Raw genomic sequence first — 22,927 nt, 5'->3', positions numbered from 1 at the left:
AGAAATCACATTTCTCTGGGCTTCCAATGTTTTTCCTACATCAGGGAATGCTTTTTTTTTCTAGTCTGCAGGATATTAAAAGACCTGGCACAGAAAAAAATATCCCATTTGGTGACAGTAACATATAAGGTTCAATATATACAAGGTGTATAGAGAAAGATTAATCTCTTGAATTATTTTGGTTTATGAGTCTTTGGGGTTCAAAAAAAAAGAAAATCTATTGGCCAGGTTCTTTCCTCTATGCATGCCACACATCAGTGTGATATATTCTGTCTAAATCTCTCTTTCTTAAAACATGAGGGATTTGTACTTTTTTTTTTCACAGTGCCCTACTTAGTCTTCCAAGTTCAAAGTAGTACCAGAGGAGCTAAACCTTGCGAAAATGGTAGAAAGAAAAGGAAGCACAGCTGGTCAAATGTTGGCCTGTTGTGAACAAAAACATACAGCATTATATACCACAAACATATTAAACCTCCAAAAAAAGGCTCTCCTATCTGATTAGTTTCCATGCAGAGAAATTGTCAGGTGCCTATTTCAAAACCAGGGCAAATGCAATCCTGTCCCTAATTGTGTTCTAAATAATTGAAAACAGCTCATTAACATCATTTGACCCTAGGCCTCCAACAGAACACTTTGATTCTGATGCATATTTTCTCTGAAGGTGATTCTCTCTCTGTAGTTTATGTTATGAACATCTCTCTAGCTGCAGTAAGAAGCTGAGTTTATTGTAATGAAATCTGTGATCCTTGTTGGACTTACTGTTTGAGTGCAAATTATGTTAACAGTAATAGGAAAGACACAGGAAAGATACAGTGAGGGGCAAATATATCACTTGCTGTGCTTGTCAGAGGATGCAAGTGCTCACAATGCCTCCTAAAAGCCCTGATACTACCTTCTTATTTAATCTTAGGATGATGACCAGAGGTTTTTAATTACCTTTGTCACTAGAAATTTTCTTCTGTACACAATGATTTAAAAAGCCTTAAAAGTACTGCTAGTAAGAAAAGGCCTCATTTAACAACCTAACTGAGCTTTAGAAACAACAATTTGAAATATGGCAGTGGATCCCTTGAGGAAAAGAGCTCTGCTGGTGTGACGCAGCAGTTCTTGCCACTGTGCTCAGTGAGCTTCCCATGGATGCCAGGAGTTACTGCATGGACCTTCAGCAACACAGGCAAACGTGTTATCAATTCCTTGCCAGTTTGGAAACCACTCAGATGAGCTCCATGTAAAATCCATGTCATGGCTGCCAGGTGATTTGGCAAAGGCACTGGAATTAGAGTTATCATCCTCTTTAGAGGAAATTTTGTTGGGATTTCTAGGAATAACAGGAGGATTCTCATCTTCTCAGCAAGTAGGTTATGCCTTGTTGCAATATATGAAATTATGCTTTGGTAGGTTGGTGAGACTCACTGCACTTTCTCTTGCCATCACCTGCTGCATTATTTCTAACAAGAGTCCCAAGAGCAACAAATCATAATATCACTGTCCCCCAAAGATGAATAGGTACCTTTCTGTTACTGAAGGTCATTGTTTCAAGCTGTCTGTGTAGCCAGCAATTGCCACTGCCCAGGAAAACTCACGATTTTCCTTTGTCACCAAAAGGAAAATATTAACTCCACCTTCCTGCCATTATCCACTGATTTTCCCAGACTACTCTAAGATCTGACATAATCATTCAGCCTTGTGCAGCAGCCTCTCCTGCGTGGATCTATAACACTCAGACTTAATCTGCCATTTTAAATTAATTTATTTACCTTGTTGTTTATTTTTTTTTGCACACTTACCACAATTTCCTCATTGTACTAGAGTCTAAATTCCTATAACCGAATCATTAAAACATATTTTTCTTCTTACAGGTTTAGCTAAATTATGAGCTACCAACAGCATGTCTTTATTTCATAGCTTTATTTTATGACCACAAACCTCCTGAATATTGAAAAGCTTCCATAAATTTTGCAGATATTTTATTGTGGCAGTGAACAACAACAGTTCTGGTGCTATCATTTTAAAAAATGTTATAAAAATCTAACAGCCCGATAATAAAAGATTATTGCTCCCTGGTAATAAATGGCTGCCAGATGATAAGATTTTAAAAGTATTTCCTGAGAGACTAATTCATTTATTTTCTACACATTTTTGTCTGTTTTTGTTTTTTTTTTTTTAAATCCATGTTTGTGAAATCTATTTATGTCACAGCCTTCTACATTTTTCAGCATGTTTTTTCTCTCCCTTATTTCCTTGGAACCTTTCCATCATTTCCAGATGCAAACATAAAATAAGCAGATATCTGAAAATGATGATGTATCTACCTTCTAGATTAATTAGCACTGGAGTAACCACAGGACAGTTGCAGGTACTTTTTTTTTTGTCCCTTTAGAAAGCATGAGAAGATCAGAATTTTCATATTTTATATTTTCATATTTCATATTTCAATGCTAGCATTTACAAAAAACCACCTGGAAATTCTGTATTCCTACATAATTTTATTAATATTTCTAAAAAATCTATGCCACATGTTTCTGAAGGAAAGAAAAAGACCTTGAAAGGAAGTTCCAAGGACAAACTATGCTAGTATGCAGAAAAATAAACATCAGATTGGATATCCCAAATGAGATATGAAAGAAGAGAGAGGGGAGTGCTGTAATCAGCTCTGTGAAAGTGCTCACCATTTTTAATAGCTTTTACACTTACCAGCTGCCTGCATCCTACAGCTGTGAATCAGCATTCCCCCAAATCCAACTTACTCTGTAAATGACAAGTACCATGGCTTCTGTCTGTGCCCTATTGCTTTGAATAAGCAAAAGACTTGCCTGTGGTATTCATTGAAATACCCTGGGAGATACAGCAATTTTGATGCTGTGCATTAGAACAGAAATAATAACTCACTGCTTAAATGGATGAGAGAAAAACTCAGTATTATGTATCTGACAAATTATTTTATTAGTACTATTTGTGGATGAGACAATCTAGTTCAAATGATTGTGTCACAACAACAGTATTTATGTATTCAACAACATTGTAAAATTAAGTTTCATGATAGTTCTCTAAATACTTGGGTTTGATAAAAGTGAATACTTGGTACCATATCCACATGGATATTCCAGTATCTTCTTTTTACACTCCTTTAAAAACTGCTTTACAGTCAAGCAGGACCACAAACAGCATATGATCCCTTTGTTTTCTGAGATTCTTTGATGACTATTATGTCATCCTTAATCTCATCTGGTTTAATTTATTTTCAAACGATGTTTGTTGAAGAAAAAAATAATAACAGTTTGTACCAGAGTGTAAAAACATTCTCCTGGATGAAAATAACAAGCCAGATGCCAGTGTGGGGAAACAGGAAGATTGATCAGTGAAATATTCCCTCCTGACACTCATAACACATGAGTGCCTGAATTCAAGTACCAATCTTGCAGGAAACCATTTAGATTACTAATTTTGTGAACACTGATTATTTGGTACTTTGTTAAAAATATTCATAGTATTTGTCTCAACATCTCACCTGCCAGTCATACCAGTCTCCTTCACCACAATTACTAAAACAAAAGAAGTAAAACGTGATAGTACAAAACATGTGGTTTGGGGTTTTAGGAGGGGGAATGAGAAGATGGAGGTACACTGCCAAAGCTCCACGTTCCGCTTTGCTCCACTTCAAATGTGTTACAACCTCATCCTTTCTTTGTCAGGTCATGTGTTCATTTATCATTCTTACCTACTTTGTGCTTGGCCTTAGAACAGGCAGAGATAAATGTCAGCACTGTGCTGGACATATCAGTAGACCCTGCTGAATTAAGTGGCACTGTCTCCACAGTCCTCAATGTGTGCCCCTTCACGAAGGTATTTGGCACCAGGTAACAAAAGCTACTCCCCTTTATGTGCTATTGCAGAATGGGTCACTGCTTTCTTAATTACCCAGTAAGTCCTGGGCACACATGAATGATATGGTAGAAATAATATTTTCTTTGGCAGATCAGTTCTGTTTTCTTCAGTGAGAGCAAGCAATGAAGCTTAGTTTTACAACTTTCATCTTGTTTAATTATTTCTGTTAAGCCACTTATTCAGACTAAACAATTTGTTCCATTTAATATCTCCACTGACTTACACTGTGCTTTTTCCAATTTATTTACGTTTTGTGTCATGTTTACCATGTCACCTAAGAGGGGTAAAGAAAAAAAAACAAACAAAAAACAAGACAAAGAAAAGCCTTGTGCTTAAACAACATACATTATGAAGAAATGTCTAACTTTGAGACAGCACATGGCCTTCTAATCTAATTTCATCTTCTGAATCCTCAGATTCTTTTGCTTAAGGCCTTCACTATTCTGTTATGTCTGACTTAAATTATCATGAAAATGGCCGAAGAACTGTAGGGCTTTCAAAAGTGTTGAAGGAGTAAGTAAGAACTCTGGATGCTCAGCATCCCAAACACTCCTTTCAAGACTTTTTCTGATATTCATATCAGATAGTGAACACTATAAAAGTTTAGTATATATAAAAATAACAGTTATAATAATAATAGTTACAACAGTTATAACAATAATAACAGTTATATAAAAATAGCAGTTGCTTCAGAGCATGAAAATTTTACTTGCTTCTTATATACCACATGCTCATGAAGGGCAAGTTCCTTGAGAGATTCTACTAATGATCTCTACATGTTTTCCCCCAAACTCTCTTGCCTTCTTGCTAGTCTTTAGTTTTGGAAATAAGCAGCCCAGACTACTCTGTAGAGAAGGCCTGAAACACCTTTGTCCTTCTGTCATTAGGATGAAAGTGACCAGAGAGGTAACCTGGGCTGTGAACTATTACAGATTCTGTATTTTTCAGTGTCCTTTTAAAACAATCCCACCTGAAATAGCACCAAGTCTAGGCTAGATATTTTAACCATACTTTTGAAGGCAGCATGGAGCTTCATTGATCTTAGTCATGTGCCTGAAAAATTTCTGCACCAGCTGGGACCTGATATGGAATTTCTCAGGCACTGGACTGTCATTCAGTCTTTATTGCCCTTTTAGTGCTACCTGATACAAAGTATTTATGAGAAGTATACTTAAATACTTGTTTTCTAGTTTTTCTATAAATTCAACTTTCCAATATGTATCTCTAACATAGATCATCTAATACACTGATGATACATCCATGCAAGCATTTATCTATGAAATACAATGCAGAGAAATGATTTCTTTAATCCCTTTTATAGTGACTGATTGTTGCTTAGATTAGGAGCTTCAAAAATCAGTCAGTCAGTCTTGGGGATACAACAGCTGGACTGTCTTTAATAGACCTACCTACCTCCTTACGTAGAGAAAAATTTATCATTACAGAAAATAGGCTGCACTGCTTTTTTTACACCATTTCATAACTCTTCTGGCCTTTTAACAGATGAACCAACTAGTTCTCTTCCTTATGTCCACCTAAGGATATCCGCCAGTGGTTTGACTGTCGTGCTGTGAGGATTTCTGCTGATGATAATGACATGTGACGAGTCATGACCAAATTAACTCTGTGACCCCCAAAGCCTACAGTGACATCTGTAAGGTTCTGTCCCCAGCCTTCCCTTCACAGAGAACAGCCCATCAGTGCTCAGTCCTTGGTAAACATCACCACTCTGACTGAAGCTCTTGTCTCCACATGGCAAAGCACTGTGCAGTTCCAATATGTATTGGAATGGGTTTGGCAGTGACCTCACTGTGCTCCATTTCCCAGCATAGCCATGTCTTATGTCTTCTCAATCCTTTTACTATAAGTTGTGTCTTATGCCTAAAACCTCACTCCTTGAAAGGTAATTATATTTATTTTATATTTCCTGAATGTCCTATGTTTAATATCATTAAACCTTCCCTCCCAAACTTCCTTTGAAGCCATCTTGATCCCTCTCTGAGTCAGACAACAAGCACATGGAATAAGCTGCCCACAACAGATTTTGTGCAGAATAGCCAAGCCACTCTGTGGATTTTCTACAGAAGATTTTACAGAGAAATAAATTATATTAGATTATATTTCAATTGTAAACCATATTTGAACATAAATCTCCAGATGGTAAAGGTCAGGATTGTACATTAACACTTTGAACTAAATATCCCCTTTGAAAGATGAAAGTTTGGCAGTAAATGGACTTATAAGTTTCTGAATTATTTTGCATTTAAATCATGGATTTCTTATTTTCATCCATCATTAACCTAATTGATCTCATTTAAACATGCAAATTGTGGCAGTGAACTTTCATAATCATAGATATTCTTTACTGTTTACAGTAACTATCCTTTATTTTTCATTTGTTTCAAGCATCTACTAATATGAAACATTTAAAAATATAATTGTACTTATTAACACTGCTTACATAATTATTAAGCTATGTAACTAAATATCTCCTTATTTAATTTTCATTCAATGATGTACATATACTGAAATTGTATCTTTAAATGGCATTCTAATTACAACTTTAACTGCACCTTACACTGGTAAATATAGAAATATCCTTCCTTTAAGGGAGATAGAATGGAAAGGTGGTCATCAAAGTATGTAGTAACAATTAGATATATTTATTGTCCATATTAACATCCACAATGTGATTAAGGAATGGAAAAACAAACAAACAAACAAAACCCCAAAAAACAAAACACAACAAAAAAACTAAACCAAACAAACCAAACCAAACCAACAAAACCTAACTTGTTGGGATTTTTGGAGTACCACAGCATGGGTTGGTAGCAGGTAGGAACCTGAATGTGTGTAAATAGTAGACTTATATAACAGGAAGTCAACTAGGAGACACTGAAATTTTTTCATTCCAAAGGTCAGTGAAAGAGAAAAGCAGGAACACTTCTCAGGTAGTTGACATCTAAAGGATGGGACCATCAGTTGAGACAGTACCTCTATTTCAGACTCAGGTCTGATGTTCAAGAAAACATCTAGATGTTCCTCAAGGGCTTCTTAAAGGATCTAAACAACTCACAGGTTTTCACTTTAGTGAAGGAAAACTGTGCTTGCTTAGGCTTGAACAGACTGTCTGTGATCAGAGAGGGAGGCTTTGTGAGAGACATCACACAGAAAATACAGCCCTCTTGCCTTTTAAACTGGAACAAAAAGTGGCTGTGATCAGTAAGACCATCTAAGCTGCAAGATACAGAAACCCACTTGAAAAGCTGAGGTCTAACAGTTCAAGCTACTTCCCTCCTGTTCTGTACAGACAGAATGCCCTGACAACAATATTGAGACAGTCAAGCCCAGGTGGTCAAGATGCTTGGTGGTATCTTACACTAACCAGCTACTACCCTCCATTAACTTGGGATGGGAAGTGCACTTCATTGCTAAGGATAAAAGAACACGTATAAACAAGATCCTTGGAACATACCAGTGCTGGAGGAAAACCCGGCACTCTTTGGTGGCTGAAGCGAAGACACTCACAGTCCTTATAAATCACTCAAAAAAAGAAAAAAAATTGTTCTGGGTTTCCCTCCTGTGGTCCTTTGTTCATATCTGGCTTTGTCCCATTACTAGAATGATTGATAAGAGATGACAGTCTGATTATGGCTTGGTGACTTCCAAAAGGCTGAGCTTAGGCAGCTGTACGACATTGACAGCTGACTGTTTCCTCAATAAAAGAATACATAGCCTAAATGTGTTGCAGAGTTAAATATAAGGATCTTGAACAATTAAAGCATTAAAACCATCAAAAGCACTAGGAGTATATTGGTTTGAAACAAAACAATTCTGCTTCCTCAAAGGGAAATTTTCTTTGCCATTTGTTATGAACAGAATACAATAGGATGAGCCATGCCAGGGAATGTACCACTGCATCTGTGACTCCATGTTACTCTTGAAAGAGGGTTTAAGCTTGAGATATTGGCCACCTTCCACAAATTCCAGAGATCTCTGAGGTATCACCACTCCCAAACACCCAAATTATACTAAGATAAAATCGTTATACCAAGAATGCAAATCTTGCTTGTTTGGAATAGAGAACTGCAAAGCAATGGATGCATAAATATTGAGTTCTTTCTTCGTGGCCCCAGGGAAATTCATGTCATTTCACTGTATCAGAAGTTACAGAATTGTGTGGTTAAACTCATTGACTAAAGCTATCAATTGCTTTCATGGCACCATCCAAACAAGCTTCAGTTCTCATAAGCGTTCCAACTATTTTCACTCCTGACTCAACATACAGTCTCCCTCTCTTTGTTTGAGCTCTCCTAATATTTTGGGGCCCTGTTAAAAATTCAGTGAAAAATTGGAAGGCTGTGCCACCTTATTATCCTAGTTCGTAAACCATTTTCTGACTCTGGGGATGTCTCTCTTGCCAGAGTGTCCATACAAAGGCTGAGGCAGTGTATACTCACACCAAATGTTCCCAAATTTACTTTCAGCCAGTGTGTCTTTCAGGATGTCACACAGTGTAATGCAGAGATGTTCATAAGCAAATGAGAATGACCAACAATGCTGTTTACTGGTCAGAAACCAAAAAGATAAGAATCCGCGAAGGAAATTTCATTTAAGTCTCATATTTTCTTAACTTTGGAAAAACATGTTCTCTGGTTAAACAGTACAAGCTACTTCCAAAAAAAGGAAGAAGTGCCTTTGTTCCTAAAGTGTGGGTACCACTTAACTCAGGGGTAGTTTTGGGAGACATACTACAAGCTAAAAAACTAAAATAATAATAATTAAAATAAATAATTCCCAAGTGAAGGGGAAAAGGAGATATATCGAAGTGCTTAAAAAGCATTTTTACTTTTGCACTAAGCTGGAGAAAATAACTAAACCAAGTAAAAAGAAAGCATCAAAAGAAAATTAAAATCTTATGTCTTAGTTGAACAGCTTCAAAGAGACAAATGGCCACACAGTTGAAAGAAAATGAATGTGATGCATATTTTACTCATTTACAGTGCAGAAGGACCAATGTAGGCATGAGGCAAAACTGTTCCTTCCCCCACATAACACAGGTCCAAGGTGTCCATTTTGTGTGTTTTTGCTTGGGCACACATCTGTCCCTTGTGAGATATAGAAGGACAGCAAGTTCAGGTTGAAAGAGTTGATCTGAAGAGCCACCTACCACAATTAATATGTGATTAATTCATTAGAAAAAAATAATAAGACTCAAGGAAGACATGCTTTTTTGTCTCTAAATACTGTTCTGATGGGCAAATCTAAGTGTTTTAGGCATAGATATAGACAAAATGTCAAGTCATAGACAAAGGGTCAAGCAGTTAACTATGCACGACCCTTTTCTTGCCTTTGTCTATAATGCCTTATTTCCCATTGTACAATATGAATGTATAGTATAATATAGACTATTTAACATCTTATATTTCCACATATTCACACACACTTTCATTCATTTTTGTTCAGAATGTGCAATTTTAGAAACTGTTTTCCAAGAAAAACTTGAAACCAGCCAAGTAAAAAGAATGAGCTAAGCTCTCTTAGTGAGGTAATGCAGTTCTTTGACAAAATTGCTCTGCTTTACACCAGCAGAAATTCTAGACCTGTCTTGTCATCAGAGTAACCTCCATTTGTTACTGCATCAGGAATGAGAGTGGCACACTGTTGTTAGACACACATGCACACACATACACACCATGTTCTACATGGTTGCACTGGTGCACAACAGGTCTGCTAAGCTGTAGTCTGCAGCATTCAGGGGGTTTTGTTTACTTAATGCAAAATCAATAAGTTTATTTCCAGGACAGTAAATCCAACATTCTTTTGAAACAGCTGCCTAATTTTAAAGTCAGGTTCAGACGTTCATTGCAAAAGACTCTCAAAACAACCCGCAAAAGAAGCAGCCGCCTATCGGACAAACATGTTGGAATGGCCTGTAGAAGTAAGTTGGCTGATAGCTATAGACTTGTCAGACTGACAACACACTGCACATCTGTGTCTGCCAATGTAGAATTTACTCCAAATTGCCTCTCTAGACACTTCTTTACATAACACATATTTAGCTTATTAGTGCTGTCATCTGGGAGTGTGGTCAGCTTTTGAGCAAAATCTCACTGAGTCCATTAGCACGGATCACATCACAGCTGCCATTTTAGAACCATGATGATTAGGTTTGAAGTTCAAATGATTTGATCTCACTTTAAAGCCTCAGAAGCAGCCTCTGGGGTAGATTTACGCAATTAATTTTTACTGAGGTCTGCTGGGTAATTCACTGTAGTCAGAGAATCTTCACTAAGGTAAGATAATTACCATTGGGTAATTTTATGGTACTCTGTTCAGTATGAAGCAACACGTTGACTGACCTGCTCAGATAAGAACTAGAAGAAAGTGAAGATGCTGCTTTTGGGAATCAAATTGGGAATCAAATTTTGGGAATCTGAGACATTGAGGAGGGATGAGTAGAATTCACTCACTTCTCAGATGCGGACCAGAAGTTGTACATGCCCTCAAAAATGTCTTTTCAGGAGGGTGTATGAGGACTTACAGAACACAAACTTGAAAATACTGTACTGAGAAGCTTTCAAAACTGAGTACTGAGGAATAAAAAATGCATTCTTTGTTTAGTTTCAACACAGAAGTAAACAATGAAATTAAATATCCCTTTGAGATTTGTATTTATCACTTACAAGAAGCACTTCCTAATAATCAGTGGCAGCTAGGCTGACAAGCAGACTTCAGAGCAAAACCAGAGGGGATACAAGTATATTTTAGGTTTACTATTGACAGTAAGGGTCAGAGGAAAAATAAACTCAGCAAGCAGTGTCATGCTACCACAAACCTCTGCTGGCCAAGCAGAAACTAAATTACAACCAAACCTTTCAGTACAACAGAAAGACTTGGGAAATTGGGCTGCCTTGCAGCGCACAGAGCACAACATACAGATGAACAAGACTAAGCACAAGTGAGACATCATATAAATTAGTGACACATAAATCAAAAGATTGGAGGACCTAATTATCCCCTAGTCTGGGGTGGAGTACGTTATGCTTACCCCTATTAATTTAGTATTTCAGGTCTGCAAAATTGATCTGAATAGTCCTGTGAAAACAAGGACTGATCATACTCCACTTCAAGACATCCTTCTTTTGGTCAAGGTATATATAGTACAAGTAATCTCAACTACCAGACTGAACTATGAGAATAAAAGAAAAGAGCAGCAGAAGGATTTAGACACTATTTCTACTACATAGAATCATAGAATCATAGAATTGATTGGGTTGGAAAAGACCTCCAAGATCATCGAGTCTAACCCTTGGTCCAACTCTAGTCCATTTACCAGATCATGGCACTCAGCGCCATGTCCAATATGCATTTAAAATTCTCTAGGGATAGTGAATCCACCACCTCTCTGGGCAGCCCATTCCAATGCCTGAGCACTCTCTCTGGAAAGAATTTTTTTCTGATATCCAACTTAAATTTTCCCTGGCAGAGCTTAAGCCCGTGTCCCCTTGTCCTATTGCTGAGTGCCTGGGAGAAGAGACCAGCCCCCACCTGGCTAGAACTTCCCTTCAGATAGTTCTAGACAGTGATGAGGTCACCTCTGAGCCTCCTCTTCTCCAGGCTAAACAACCCCAGCTCCCTCAGCCTCTCCCCATAGGGCTTGTGCTCCAGTCCCTTCACCAGCCTTGTTGCTCTTCTCTGGAGCCGCTCCATCAGCTCAATAAAAAAAAAATATTTTATTGTAAAAGTTTAGACCTCAGCTTCATTTCAGGCACTGTAGTACTGCTGGGGAAAGCTGATTTGATTGCTCCATCACACTAATAAAAAAAGATTTGTGTAAGGGGAGGAAGAGGGAATGAAGCATATTCCATATCAATATTGCTGCTGATGGCTTTCATTTTGTTAAGTTTACTTCCTACTAAAGCTCATGATAAAAGCAGCTGTGTGGACTCATAAGTACCTCTATCTACATCTCTCCATGGACTAATTACAAATATCAGTTCCATATAGTCTCAGCATCTAAGACAGATCTAATTTTATTCTGTCTTTCACTATGCATAAATAAAAGCCTGTCATTTCAACCATTATTTTGCTTTCCTATTTTTTTATCTAACATCCATGGATGTAAACATAATCCTGTCATTCCTACTGTTTTGTTGTTTTCCTATTCTTTGCTTGCTTTGCTTGTTTGTTTATTTGAGGTACTTGGTTATCTCTCAGAGTTCTTTGCTCATCTGATGTATCTCTGGGCATTCAAAACAAGTGCCCTGCTTGTGGGAATGCCACACTACTTGGCTGTAATTTTGAACCCTACAGATTAACAAATTCTCCTGACTTTTCTCATGAAGTCCCATAATTCACATGTTTCACCAGCACTATTTGGAACTGCTGCAAGGTGGCATTGAGGAGATATATTGGGTCAGGTTCCACTGGGTGCTGTGAGCATGCTTCTCACTAATACAAATAGGATGTCTCTTGTTAGTTTTAAGTCTTAAGGATTGGTGGAAGAAAGTCAGCAGATTCCATTGACTGCAGTAATACCCACAATGATGGTGAGCAACACCAGGAGAGTAAAATCAAAGGGCCCAGTTCCAGTGTGGTGTATTTAATTCAGCATATTTGGGATTGCTCTAGCACATAATTTTTTTCCTCTTTTTCCTTCAAGGTTCTCTGATATCACATCAACAGTTCCCTAAACCTTTCTTCTTCTTATAAAGCTTTCTTTTGAAATTTGCCCAGCATTAAGTCTTCTGAGTATGTTAACCATGGAGATGCAGGTGGTAAAGAAAAAGATGATAATAGACTTATTCTCAGTCTCCTTGTCACCAAATAGGATACTTCTTTCTCCACAGCTTTAAATGGTAGTACCAATATTCAAAAAGCTTTATATATGGCTTCTTTGCTTATGATGCTCATGCAAATCAGAACTCTGCCTTTACCTTCAATCACATTACATTGCAGCCACCATGGCTAAGTTTAAACCTTATGTGGCTTATGTTCTATTTCTGTCTCTACTGTTCCATTGAATTTGTTTCATCTCATGTGGTGCCGGCATCTTGAGCAGGGCACTGAAAGAAGAGCAAGAAATTTGAAAGTGAAGGCATGGGCAAGTTCAGTGACCGATGGTTGTGCAATTTAGAATTCAATGAAATAAAGCTGTTAAAGATCCATCTCCACCACAGATGCATTTGAACACATTAGGGAAGGTGTTCAATAGCATTTGGTGAACAAAGATTCTGATCTCCCTCAGAGAATTGATGGGATGAATGTTTCAGAAAACATTTTTAGCATGTATGCTAAAATTTTGGCACGTATGCTAATCCATATACTCTCCATTTTCAGATTTTTTTTTGCAGATGGAATTTTTAGCGATACTGTCACCTCTATGCATCAAGTGCTTTTGCCATTACTGCATTTTACATGTGCTACAAGTTTTAAATGCTTATAGAAATATCCCTGTTTGGAAACAAGTTACATATGCCAGCAGTCCTTGTCATGGTATCATGGGAACTAGTGGCAGTTAGTGAAGCTTGCCTGCTTCATGGATAACCCTGTCTCCTTTATAACAGGTTGATTACACCTACTCTACAAACAGATTCATGAAAGGTTCTTTCCCCTTCCACTTGTCTGACATCATTTTAGAGGTGTCCATTTTCACTGCCTGGCAGTGAGATGTACAGGTGTTCTGCAGAAATCCAAATAGCTCTACCCTGAAGAGTGGTGGATATAATGCAAGTGCATATGAAAATGTCAGCTGATGGTGAAAAGGCGTTCCTGAGTGTCTCACAGTTTATAAGTGAAAAGAAACACTGACACAAAGGACATGACTTCAGAGTAGGGCAGACAGATACAAAGGCAGGTTCATTCAACTTTCAATTCCAACAAGGCACTGTGGAAAACACCATGCCCAGAAATGCTATTTGAAAAAATAATTAAAAAAAAAGCGCCAATATATAAAGATACAAAACAACTGAAGTCTGGATTATCTAGACTAATATACTGTGTAGAGCAATCTTAAATATAAATGCTAAAGGGCCTTTCTTCCTGAACCTGTGTTATTAACAGCATTTCATTTTCATTGGCAGGATTCAACATTATTGACAAAATCTGCTGTAAACTTTGCTTATCTATACCCTTGTTTCAAGTTTCTAGATACTTTCAAGGAAAACATGGAACTAGAATGTTCTTGATGTTTAATAACACTTTCACTTTGCTTTGATGAAAAACAAGACAGACAAATACAATTTCTCTCTAATATTCCTCAAAGCAAACTAACAACTCACTCCCACAGTGCTTTCACTGGTAAATCTTTCATTAAACTTTTTAGAGTTATTCCTGTAAAAATAAATAAATAAATAAATAAAACGCAACCCCCCGAAAAATACAACATGCAGAATCTGACTAAAAGAAAGATGTTATTCAGCTGCACAATACCAGAGAATTTTTCCCCAACAGAAACTATGAAACAAAACAAAACTATAAAAGCAAGCATTTATAACATATTACTTACAGTGTATTTCTAGAACCTGCATTGCTATCTGAGGTGTGGAGTTTAGGGACTCATGATCTACTCTGCAACTTATGACTGCACCATCATCATTTCGATCTGCTAAGAAATCCAACGTGCTGCTGACTGTGAATGTTTTGCGATTTGCATCTTCTTCTTTTATATATTTAACATCTGAAAGAAAGAAGAAACAAACAGTTTTCTCTCCAATACTTTTTAGGAAAAGTAGTCCAGCATTAGACATCTAAATCATCTATCACAGTTGTGGAAAAAACATGTCTTTCATATCTGTATTGATCTCTTTAATATAAAAGTAAGTAGGCTGTAGTTTTTCTACATTTGCTCCCATTGTCAGAGTAGGAGATATAGACTGAAAGAGAAAATTTTAAAATTGGTTCCATGATACTGCATTCAACCAGAAATTTCATTCATTTTTGTCCCTTAAATATTTAGCCCAAATTTGATATAAACTTTCTCTGCAGGTCATCAGAAAAATATGGGGTCTACTCCCATCCTCATTATCTTACACATCCACAATGTCACTACATATTAAATTGTCTAAGTTCATGCTTACAGTCTGTCACAATAATGCAATATATGAATATTACTGAAGGGATGTGCATGTAGTCAGAGTAATCATGTGCTTACTTTATTCATTGCTTATTCTGTTGTTTGGTTAGAATTATGCTAATTTATGAATAAAACTAAGCCAAGGTATAGTCATCAGTGGTAATGGACAACTGTAAATAGAGCATGTCATAGTATTTACTGGAAGCTACAGACAAATCCCAAGGAGACTAGAAGTAAAATTACTTTAGAGACCTTCCACTCACTGTTTCATATCTAATTCTAAATTACTTTACTGCTTTTGTGTAGATTCAGTTGAGTATCTGACAGCAGGCCTTAGAGTGCAGGGAGCCTACGGCTATGCTTAAGAAGTATCAGCTCATCTCAAGGTTAAGGTTCAAATTCAGAACATTTAATTTCAAGGCATACATGTTAGAACTGAAGATCCAAATGACTGAGCGTTAATGTTAAAATATTTTAATACATTAACTGCAACGTGAGATCTTCTTACACTTACTTTAGAATTGTTTTACGTGGTTCCCAGCTGCTGATAAGACCTGTTGATTTAAGTTTATTTCAGAAAAATTTTGAGCTTTTAATGTTAATTTATTGCAATGAGAGTTTGAAAAGACATATATAAATACTTAAACACTTAAACATATATATTAAATTACACTGAGATTGCAACTAAGACCTCTCCCATTTTGAACTCTGTGTCCTTAAAAAAAAAACAAGAAAAAAGAAAAGGCAGAGGTTTTAGTTTTACAAATTGTACTAAATCCTACTAGACAAGATGATGATCTAAATAAAATTTCCATGAAATATCAGTTTTAGAAAGCAAATCTTCAATGGCTTAAGCTATAATTTTTTAGAGCAAAAATACCTCTGATAGCAGAAAAGCAATCCTTTTCATTGTCTCCAGACAAATGAAGTCACCATGTAGTTATGATTTCCCTTTTTTCCTAAGAAATAACTATTTCTTGCACACAAGTCTTTTTCTGCCTCTTTGTTGCTAATCTTTAAAAGATTTCAATTTCTACCATGGTCACTATTAATATTTAGGGATCAGTACGTGAGAGAAATGTTGACCAGGGCTAAAGCAAAATGATTATAATCAAAAAACAAATGTCTTCACTAATGTTTAAAGCAAACATATGAGATTTTTTTCTCAGAAAGAGGTTTCCAAATTTAATAATAAGCACCTATGCAGGGAGCTGCCTTCTTTTAAGCAATGTACATATCCCTTTGCTTACTGTCTTCAAATGGAGGACAGAAGGCTCCTGAAACTATCAGCAACTTCACTTTTAGTGAGAGGTTATGGATTTTTAATACTTTAGGAAAACAAAAGCAGTTCATTTCCTAAATGGATGTTTAGAAGTCTTTCTCTAGGTATCTATTATATGGAAGACTTCAACTCCTGGAGTTCACTACCTCTGTAAAAAGGGCAGGAATACTATCGCATAAACTATGACACCCTCATCAACAGAAATAATTAGCTGGTCCTCCTTATTAGCTGTATTTTCTTCTATATTTCTTCATAGCAAAATGAAGGTGGGATTGTAGTATGTGCTAATGGAATGTAATCCCACCAGGAGCAGTGGAGATCAGATACTGGGTGTGTTACCCTATGCTACCATTCAGAATATTTACCCAGGGTTTTTACCAGAATTTTAAAATAAGTCAGTTGTAGTCCAATGTTTTGTTTATTTTCTCGCTCTCTTCTAACACTCCCTTGAAAAAAAAAAAAGGTTAAAAAAATCCATTACAAGAGCACTTTCTCAGGGGGAAAAAAACCCCATAATGGAACAGGTTGGGGGATGACTAGATACAGAGTAGCTCTACAGAGGAGGAACTAGGAGTCTTGAGGACAGGTTGAACATTAAAGAGTGGGCCTTCACAGGGTTGAAAGCTAAAAATTACTGCCTTGCATTAATAAGAGAATAGCCAGAAAGTCAAGGGAAGTGGTTCTTCTCCTCTATTCAGGATTTACATGACTGCATTCAGAGTACCACACTCAGCTTTGGGCCTTCTGGTACAAAAACCATGTCAACAAACATGAGAAGGTTCAGTCAAAAACCAGAGAGATGGCCAGTGGAAAGAGCATACAATGTACAAGGACAGCCTAAGATAGCTGAGTTTATCTAAACTGAGGAAGGAAAGACTAAAACCAGTTCAAATAATTGCCTTAAATTACCTAAAGCATGGTCACAGAGAAGAAAAAAGCCAAAGTCCTCCCAGAGGTGAACAGCAAAAGTTGAGGGGAAACGCACATAATTCAGGCTGAGGCAAATTCTGACTATGTATCATGAAATATCTGCCTATAATGAATATGCTCTACAAACCCAGCTTTAAAATGCTGAAACATCTAGCTCAGAGAGACTATGGAATTTCCATCATGGGATATTTTTCCAAACTGAACTGGAGAAGACCTTTAGTGACCTGATCCAACCTTTGACCAGAGGCTGGGCCATAGGAAAAATCTGAGAGCCAATTATGGGCCTGCTTCAATGACTCTGTCACGTAAGTGCACGTACATATGTGCTTTAATTAACTAATACTGGTTTATATCTCATAAGTATAGATGTTGGATAGTGGAAATAATGAATGGAAATTATGGGATGTCTATCATCATCCCTTGTTCATTACAAGCTATGTATAAAAGCACACACCTGTAACATTCACATAGAAACACTCATCTTTTAAACAGTTTTTCTGTTTTTACATGACAGATGTAATTATTGTTTATATTTAAAATCAAATTCAGACACAAAATGGACCATAAAATCTTTGTTTTAGAGGTTTATCAAGACAAAATGTTCAGTACCTCTGAATTCTCTGTGTATACTAAAAATACATAAACTAATCCAAAATATCTTAACCTGTTGCAACAAAATGAACTTATATTATCTTATTAATTTTTAAAGCTCAACATTGCGGGGGGATAAAAGGAAAAAAATAAAAGAAAATTGCTGAAAATATTCCTGAAACCTAAGAATAATTCTTTATATAATATTGTTGAAACAACATGCAACAAATTCTGTTGAAAAAATAGGTAATTTCAAAATGAAAATATGCATTTAGCTTCTCCAATATTTTTGCTTTTATTAATCTTCCAGAAATGTCACCAGAATGCTAAACTGCAGATCACTTTGTTAAGTTGGTGCATACATGAGTGGCAGAATGCTACAGTAAAAGGTGTGGTACCCAGTGCTTCACATTCAGTCTCTCTCATTATCAACACTTACTTTATCAAACAGGGTTCCTTTACCAGATGATGATTCCTTTTTTGAGTAATAGCAGAGGAGCTACAATTTTAGAGTGGCTTTTTCCCCTTTGGTGCAACTCTGATCTCAATGCATCATTTATATTCGTTTGCACCATGTATAATACACTGTAACACAATTGGATTTACTGGGGCTAGGCAGACGAACTCCTAACCTTTAATGTCAGCTGCATTAGCATATAATTTCATATCTATTTTCTCAGATTTATCATTTCACCTTTTACACTGCACAAAGCTAATGTAACTTCTGCTGATGCCACTGCAGACTGGTTAGGTTATTTTATTTCTAACCTTTGTGAAATGGCAATGTGCTCTTCAGAAGACCTAGAAAACTAAACTGAAATGAATGTGCTCAGTACTTTCCTCTTATTTCTGGTTGTTGTTTTTTTCCCCCCTTCATTGTTTTTTTAACTCATCTTTTTTGTTCCTTCCTTTTGTTCCCCTCTACCTTTTTTTAAAAAATATCCCTTTAGGAAGTCTTGAGAAGAGCAAATTAATTAAAGAGTCAGATTACCAAATTATTTGCTGGCTTTAATTGCATGTCAGCTGCAAGACGGGCAAAATTATTACACCAGATTTTAAAATAAAATTTTTGAAGTAACATCTTTTAAAATGTGTTGCCTTGTTGTCATGCCAACTGTATCAGTGTTTCTCTTAATGTATTGACATTGCTTGGGGTGATTTCCAATCTCTACGTGCCTTGTACATGTATATTCATCCTATCCTACCATCTTTTCTGGATGACAGAATCTATACTGTGCCATGTGCATTAGCTGTGCTGTTAAATTCTTCTTTTTAATAACATTTCATTAGCTGCTGCATTTCTTTCATCAATTTCCTCAAATTTCCAAGATTGGGAAAAAATTGTTCACCGTTTCCTCATTTTCTATTCTTGTTACAAATGTTCAAACACATTTCAAATTATTCCAGTCTAAAATTCTTGTTCCTTCCAACAAAATTCTCATTTTCACCAGAAACATAAAGACACTTCTCAAATGGACTGGATTCCTTAGGCAATCAACTGCAATCTGCCTTATTTACCAACTTTGTATCACAGCTCTGGTTTTGCACATTGAACTGCAATAGAGAACAGTACAGGAAGAGAAATAGATTCTGTAATTAATGCTGTAACTTTTCTTGAGGCAGTTTATTGAGCTAACGAAATCCAAAATATGAGACAAAACAGATAAAAGTGGTGGTTTGGTTTTTTGGTTGTTTATTTGTTTGGGGTTTTTTAATTTTTTTTTTAAAGCTACACAGAAAAAATGGATTTTGAATCATTTATTGATCTGGTCTTGCAGCAGAAGGAAGAGAGGTGACATGAATAAATATCAATACCTTGTCCTTTTTATTTATCTACTTTATAATGGGTGCCTCAATTGGCTCACAGATGTGATTAAGCCTTCTGCTGTAGGAAGTTCTCTTCACTCATTCACTTATAAGGATTCAAAATTATCACAGCATTTATAAGAATATGGACTAGAAAACTGAGTTCTAAACAAAGAGCATACAAAGTGAGAGAGAAGAAAAAAGATAGATTTTATATGCAGCTCTTTCCTAGTTTGCTGCAGCCTCAAAGGCAAATCCTTGCTCTTAGCTTTGGTTCTGGTCACCAATAACTTTTCAGACTTGTTCAATTCCCTCTGGTCCCTGTGAAGGTTTCCTGATCCCCTTTAAAATCCACCTTCTCTTCCTGCTCCTCAACACACACCATCAGCATCCTTGCCTCACCCGTAGGTTCAATTTCCCAGCTGAGATCCCCTCAATTCCTGCATCCTGACTCTTCCTCACCAGAGCAGGCTCCAGAGCTCCCCTGTGGGAAGTGCAATCTCCTGTCTCCTCCAGATGGTCCTGCCTCACCTGGTCACTTTACTTAGAGGAGTGTAATAAATAAACAACATAAATCTGTGAACTGACTACATCATATTGGAATGGCAAAAAGAAAGGAAAAGGTAAAACATCAGGGATGAGTGGTATGACTGTGATAACAATAATCCAAAAAATTTTTTTCTATAAAGCCTCATAGTTCAGTTTATTCTGCTGGTCAGAGCTCTGAGCAATTCAAAACATCAGTTTTTACCATTTGAAAAAACAATAAAAAGATGGTTATATGACCATTTACAATCAATCTCGTGTTTACTACTGTCACCTATCGATTTCATTACTCAATATGAGAAACTTCAAAAGCACAAATTAAAAATCTAAAGCTAAAGAATGCATAGTTTTGACAACTAATTGGACCAAATTACACCAATGTCCTTTTAAATACCTTTAACTTCTTTGTCGTTCTTGAACCATCTGATGTCAGCTGCTGGTTTACTACCAGATGTCTTGCAAGTTAGCTGCATCCTGTCTCCCTCCATAACTGGTGAGGTAAATCCAGTAATTTGTGGCTTCTCAGGAACACCTAACAAGCAAACAAGCAAAATGCCTCTGATAGTGTCAGCTACTGTCATGAATATGTGACCAAATTAAAGTTCACTTCTTCATATGTTCTGAATTCTAGAAACAGGATAATTAATTCCTTATGCCTCGTCAGAGAACCCTTTTCCCCATTGCAAATAAACTATCAATCTGAACAGTAGTTTAATTCTAAATAAAGAAAGGAAACAGAAATTACCTAGTTTTAAAAGAGAAACAGATTGCATTTTAATAAATATCTTATCTATGTATATTCTGCATGCAGGTCCAGTCCAATTTGTTATAACATTTAAGCCACTCTGCACAGCAAGCAGGATGACAAAGCACATTAGAAGCACAGCTGTGAAAATGAAACAGATCTGGCAGCAAAAAGCTGAATGGACTTAAGTTCAGAGCAGATATTTAAACCTGAATAATGAAGACTTTAATACAAAATCCAGGGAAAGGGAAGGAAGAAAATAAATATGGGAGTCCTTTTATCTTCAGAGACCACAAAATCAAAACATCAAGAGGTGTAATCACAGCTCCACTGGCTATGGAGAGTTCTTCATCTGAATCCAAGTCCTTTGGAGCAGATCACATGATTTTGACATACCATAGACGTAGTATTACATTTGGAAATATTTATTTTTCAATTAACCATGAAAAATTAAAGAAAAAAATGAAGAGAATTGGGAAAATTTTGATCACTTATGAAAACACAAGAATAAAATATTTTAAAATAATTTGAATATTGATGATTGTAATTTCAAAATCTTAAAAAAAAGTCAACTATACCTTGCATCTACAGTGCCTTGAGGCATTCATATTTGTGGCTAGATAAAGGGATAAATCACAGGAACTGGTCCCAGGTCCTGTATTTCAAAATTTGGGGTTTTCACATCTCTTCCAAAATGACAGATTATGTACACAAAACTAAAGCAGCAGTACCTATTGCATGGTAGATTTCTGTAATAAATCTATTCCTCTCAGGAGAGAAAGTGGTGTCTATTATAATACCTTGACACTTAAAAGTGTCTAATCAATAACAGAGCAGTCAATAAAGAGATTATTAGTACAAAAAAGGATAGTTTATCTGATTAAAATATGTAATATGCTTCAAAGATTCCCTTCTACAACAGAAAATTATCCAAGAGTACAAAAAGCTACTTTGAAAATTAAAAATACAAAATTAAAAAGACTTCTTAAAAAGTGCATCTTTCTTTGTTGGAAGGTAAGTAGCTGATGCTTAGAAAACTCTATGAAAACCTCCCATAAAATGAAGGTAAAACTTAGAGGATTGCGAAAGATCAATTTACTTTTGTTAGTAAATACTGGCTAAATGGGGCTTTTTTCTTTTTGTTACACCTTCCTATGTCTTTCTGCCATTTAAAATGTTAAACTGGTGTACTCATCAATTGTTTAGGTCATGAAATGCCTCTCTATAGAAAGGAAGATTAAGCACAGGCAGTTGCTGTTCCAGAATATTCTGCTTTGAGAGGGTACTTTTTGTCCTTAATGGCAAACTTGTGAAGATTTTCGTAAAATAGTCTCACAGGGACTGAAAGGGAGATGTATTTCATATCCTAAGCACAAAACCAATTCCCTGGCTGGATTAATGTGAATATTACTGGCACAGAGAATTTCTTACATTAGTCCTATTAAATTCAACTCTCTGCCTGTCTACGTATAAAAATAAAACAAAAAGAAAGAGAGAGTCATGTTCAGGGACAGAAAAAAAAAAGGAATAAAAATCAATCTCTAAAATCATATAACCTCTTAGGTGTGCAAGTGTGTTTCAATGAACTACAGCAATTTTGGTTGATTGGGCTACTGACATTCATAGAATCATATAAAGCTCTGAGCAGAAACTTGATTTCCTGGGCATCTCTCGAAACCTATTGCTTTTCTATGTGTATCTATAACCTTTGGGGAAAACAGCAGAGCACTTAGAGGATAAAGCATAAAAGAGGCAGCAAACCCAGTGAAAATTTGCACTTTATAGACAAAAAAAAAAAAAAAGACAAAAACCCCGAGCAGAACAAGCCAAGAAAATGCACAGGTTAGGAAAAATGATAAAGCTCTAAAGACTGTTTTGATTTCACGCTTTCTGATTGTCTCCCCTTTGCCCTGTACAATACATTGAGGGGAGATAAACACATGCACCTTCTTTGCACTTCTGGTGCTTGGGATGTAGAGATTGTGTCCATTTTATGGAGCATTCATCCCCTAGTGTTTGTGTGCTCCCTAATTCATTATCCTGCCACAGTGCAAACAGTAAGAGG

At 36.4% G+C, this 22,927-nt stretch overlaps 1 protein-coding gene across 3 annotated transcripts in view; it reads right to left on the bottom strand.

Annotated features, from left to right (window-relative positions):
* Positions 1-22,927, bottom strand: part of CADM2 (cell adhesion molecule 2) — a 601,907-nt gene that overhangs the window by 97,121 nt on the left and 481,859 nt on the right. For all 3 annotated transcript variants that reach the window (XM_071563511.1, XM_071563530.1, XM_071563521.1), the window contains 2 exons: positions 20,512-20,649; positions 14,396-14,566 (listed from right to left, as the gene is read on the bottom strand). In XM_071563511.1, the coding sequence (XP_071419612.1) occupies positions 14,396-14,566; positions 20,512-20,649 (309 nt within the window). The remainder of the gene's footprint in view (positions 1-14,395; positions 14,567-20,511; positions 20,650-22,927) is intronic.

Source organism: Pithys albifrons, chromosome 1, assembly GCF_047495875.1.
Source record: "Pithys albifrons albifrons isolate INPA30051 chromosome 1, PitAlb_v1, whole genome shotgun sequence".
NCBI lineage: Eukaryota > Metazoa > Chordata > Aves > Passeriformes > Thamnophilidae > Pithys > Pithys albifrons.
The sequence above is the reverse complement of the archived record's forward strand: the minus strand, read 5'-3'. Positions and strand labels throughout refer to the sequence as shown.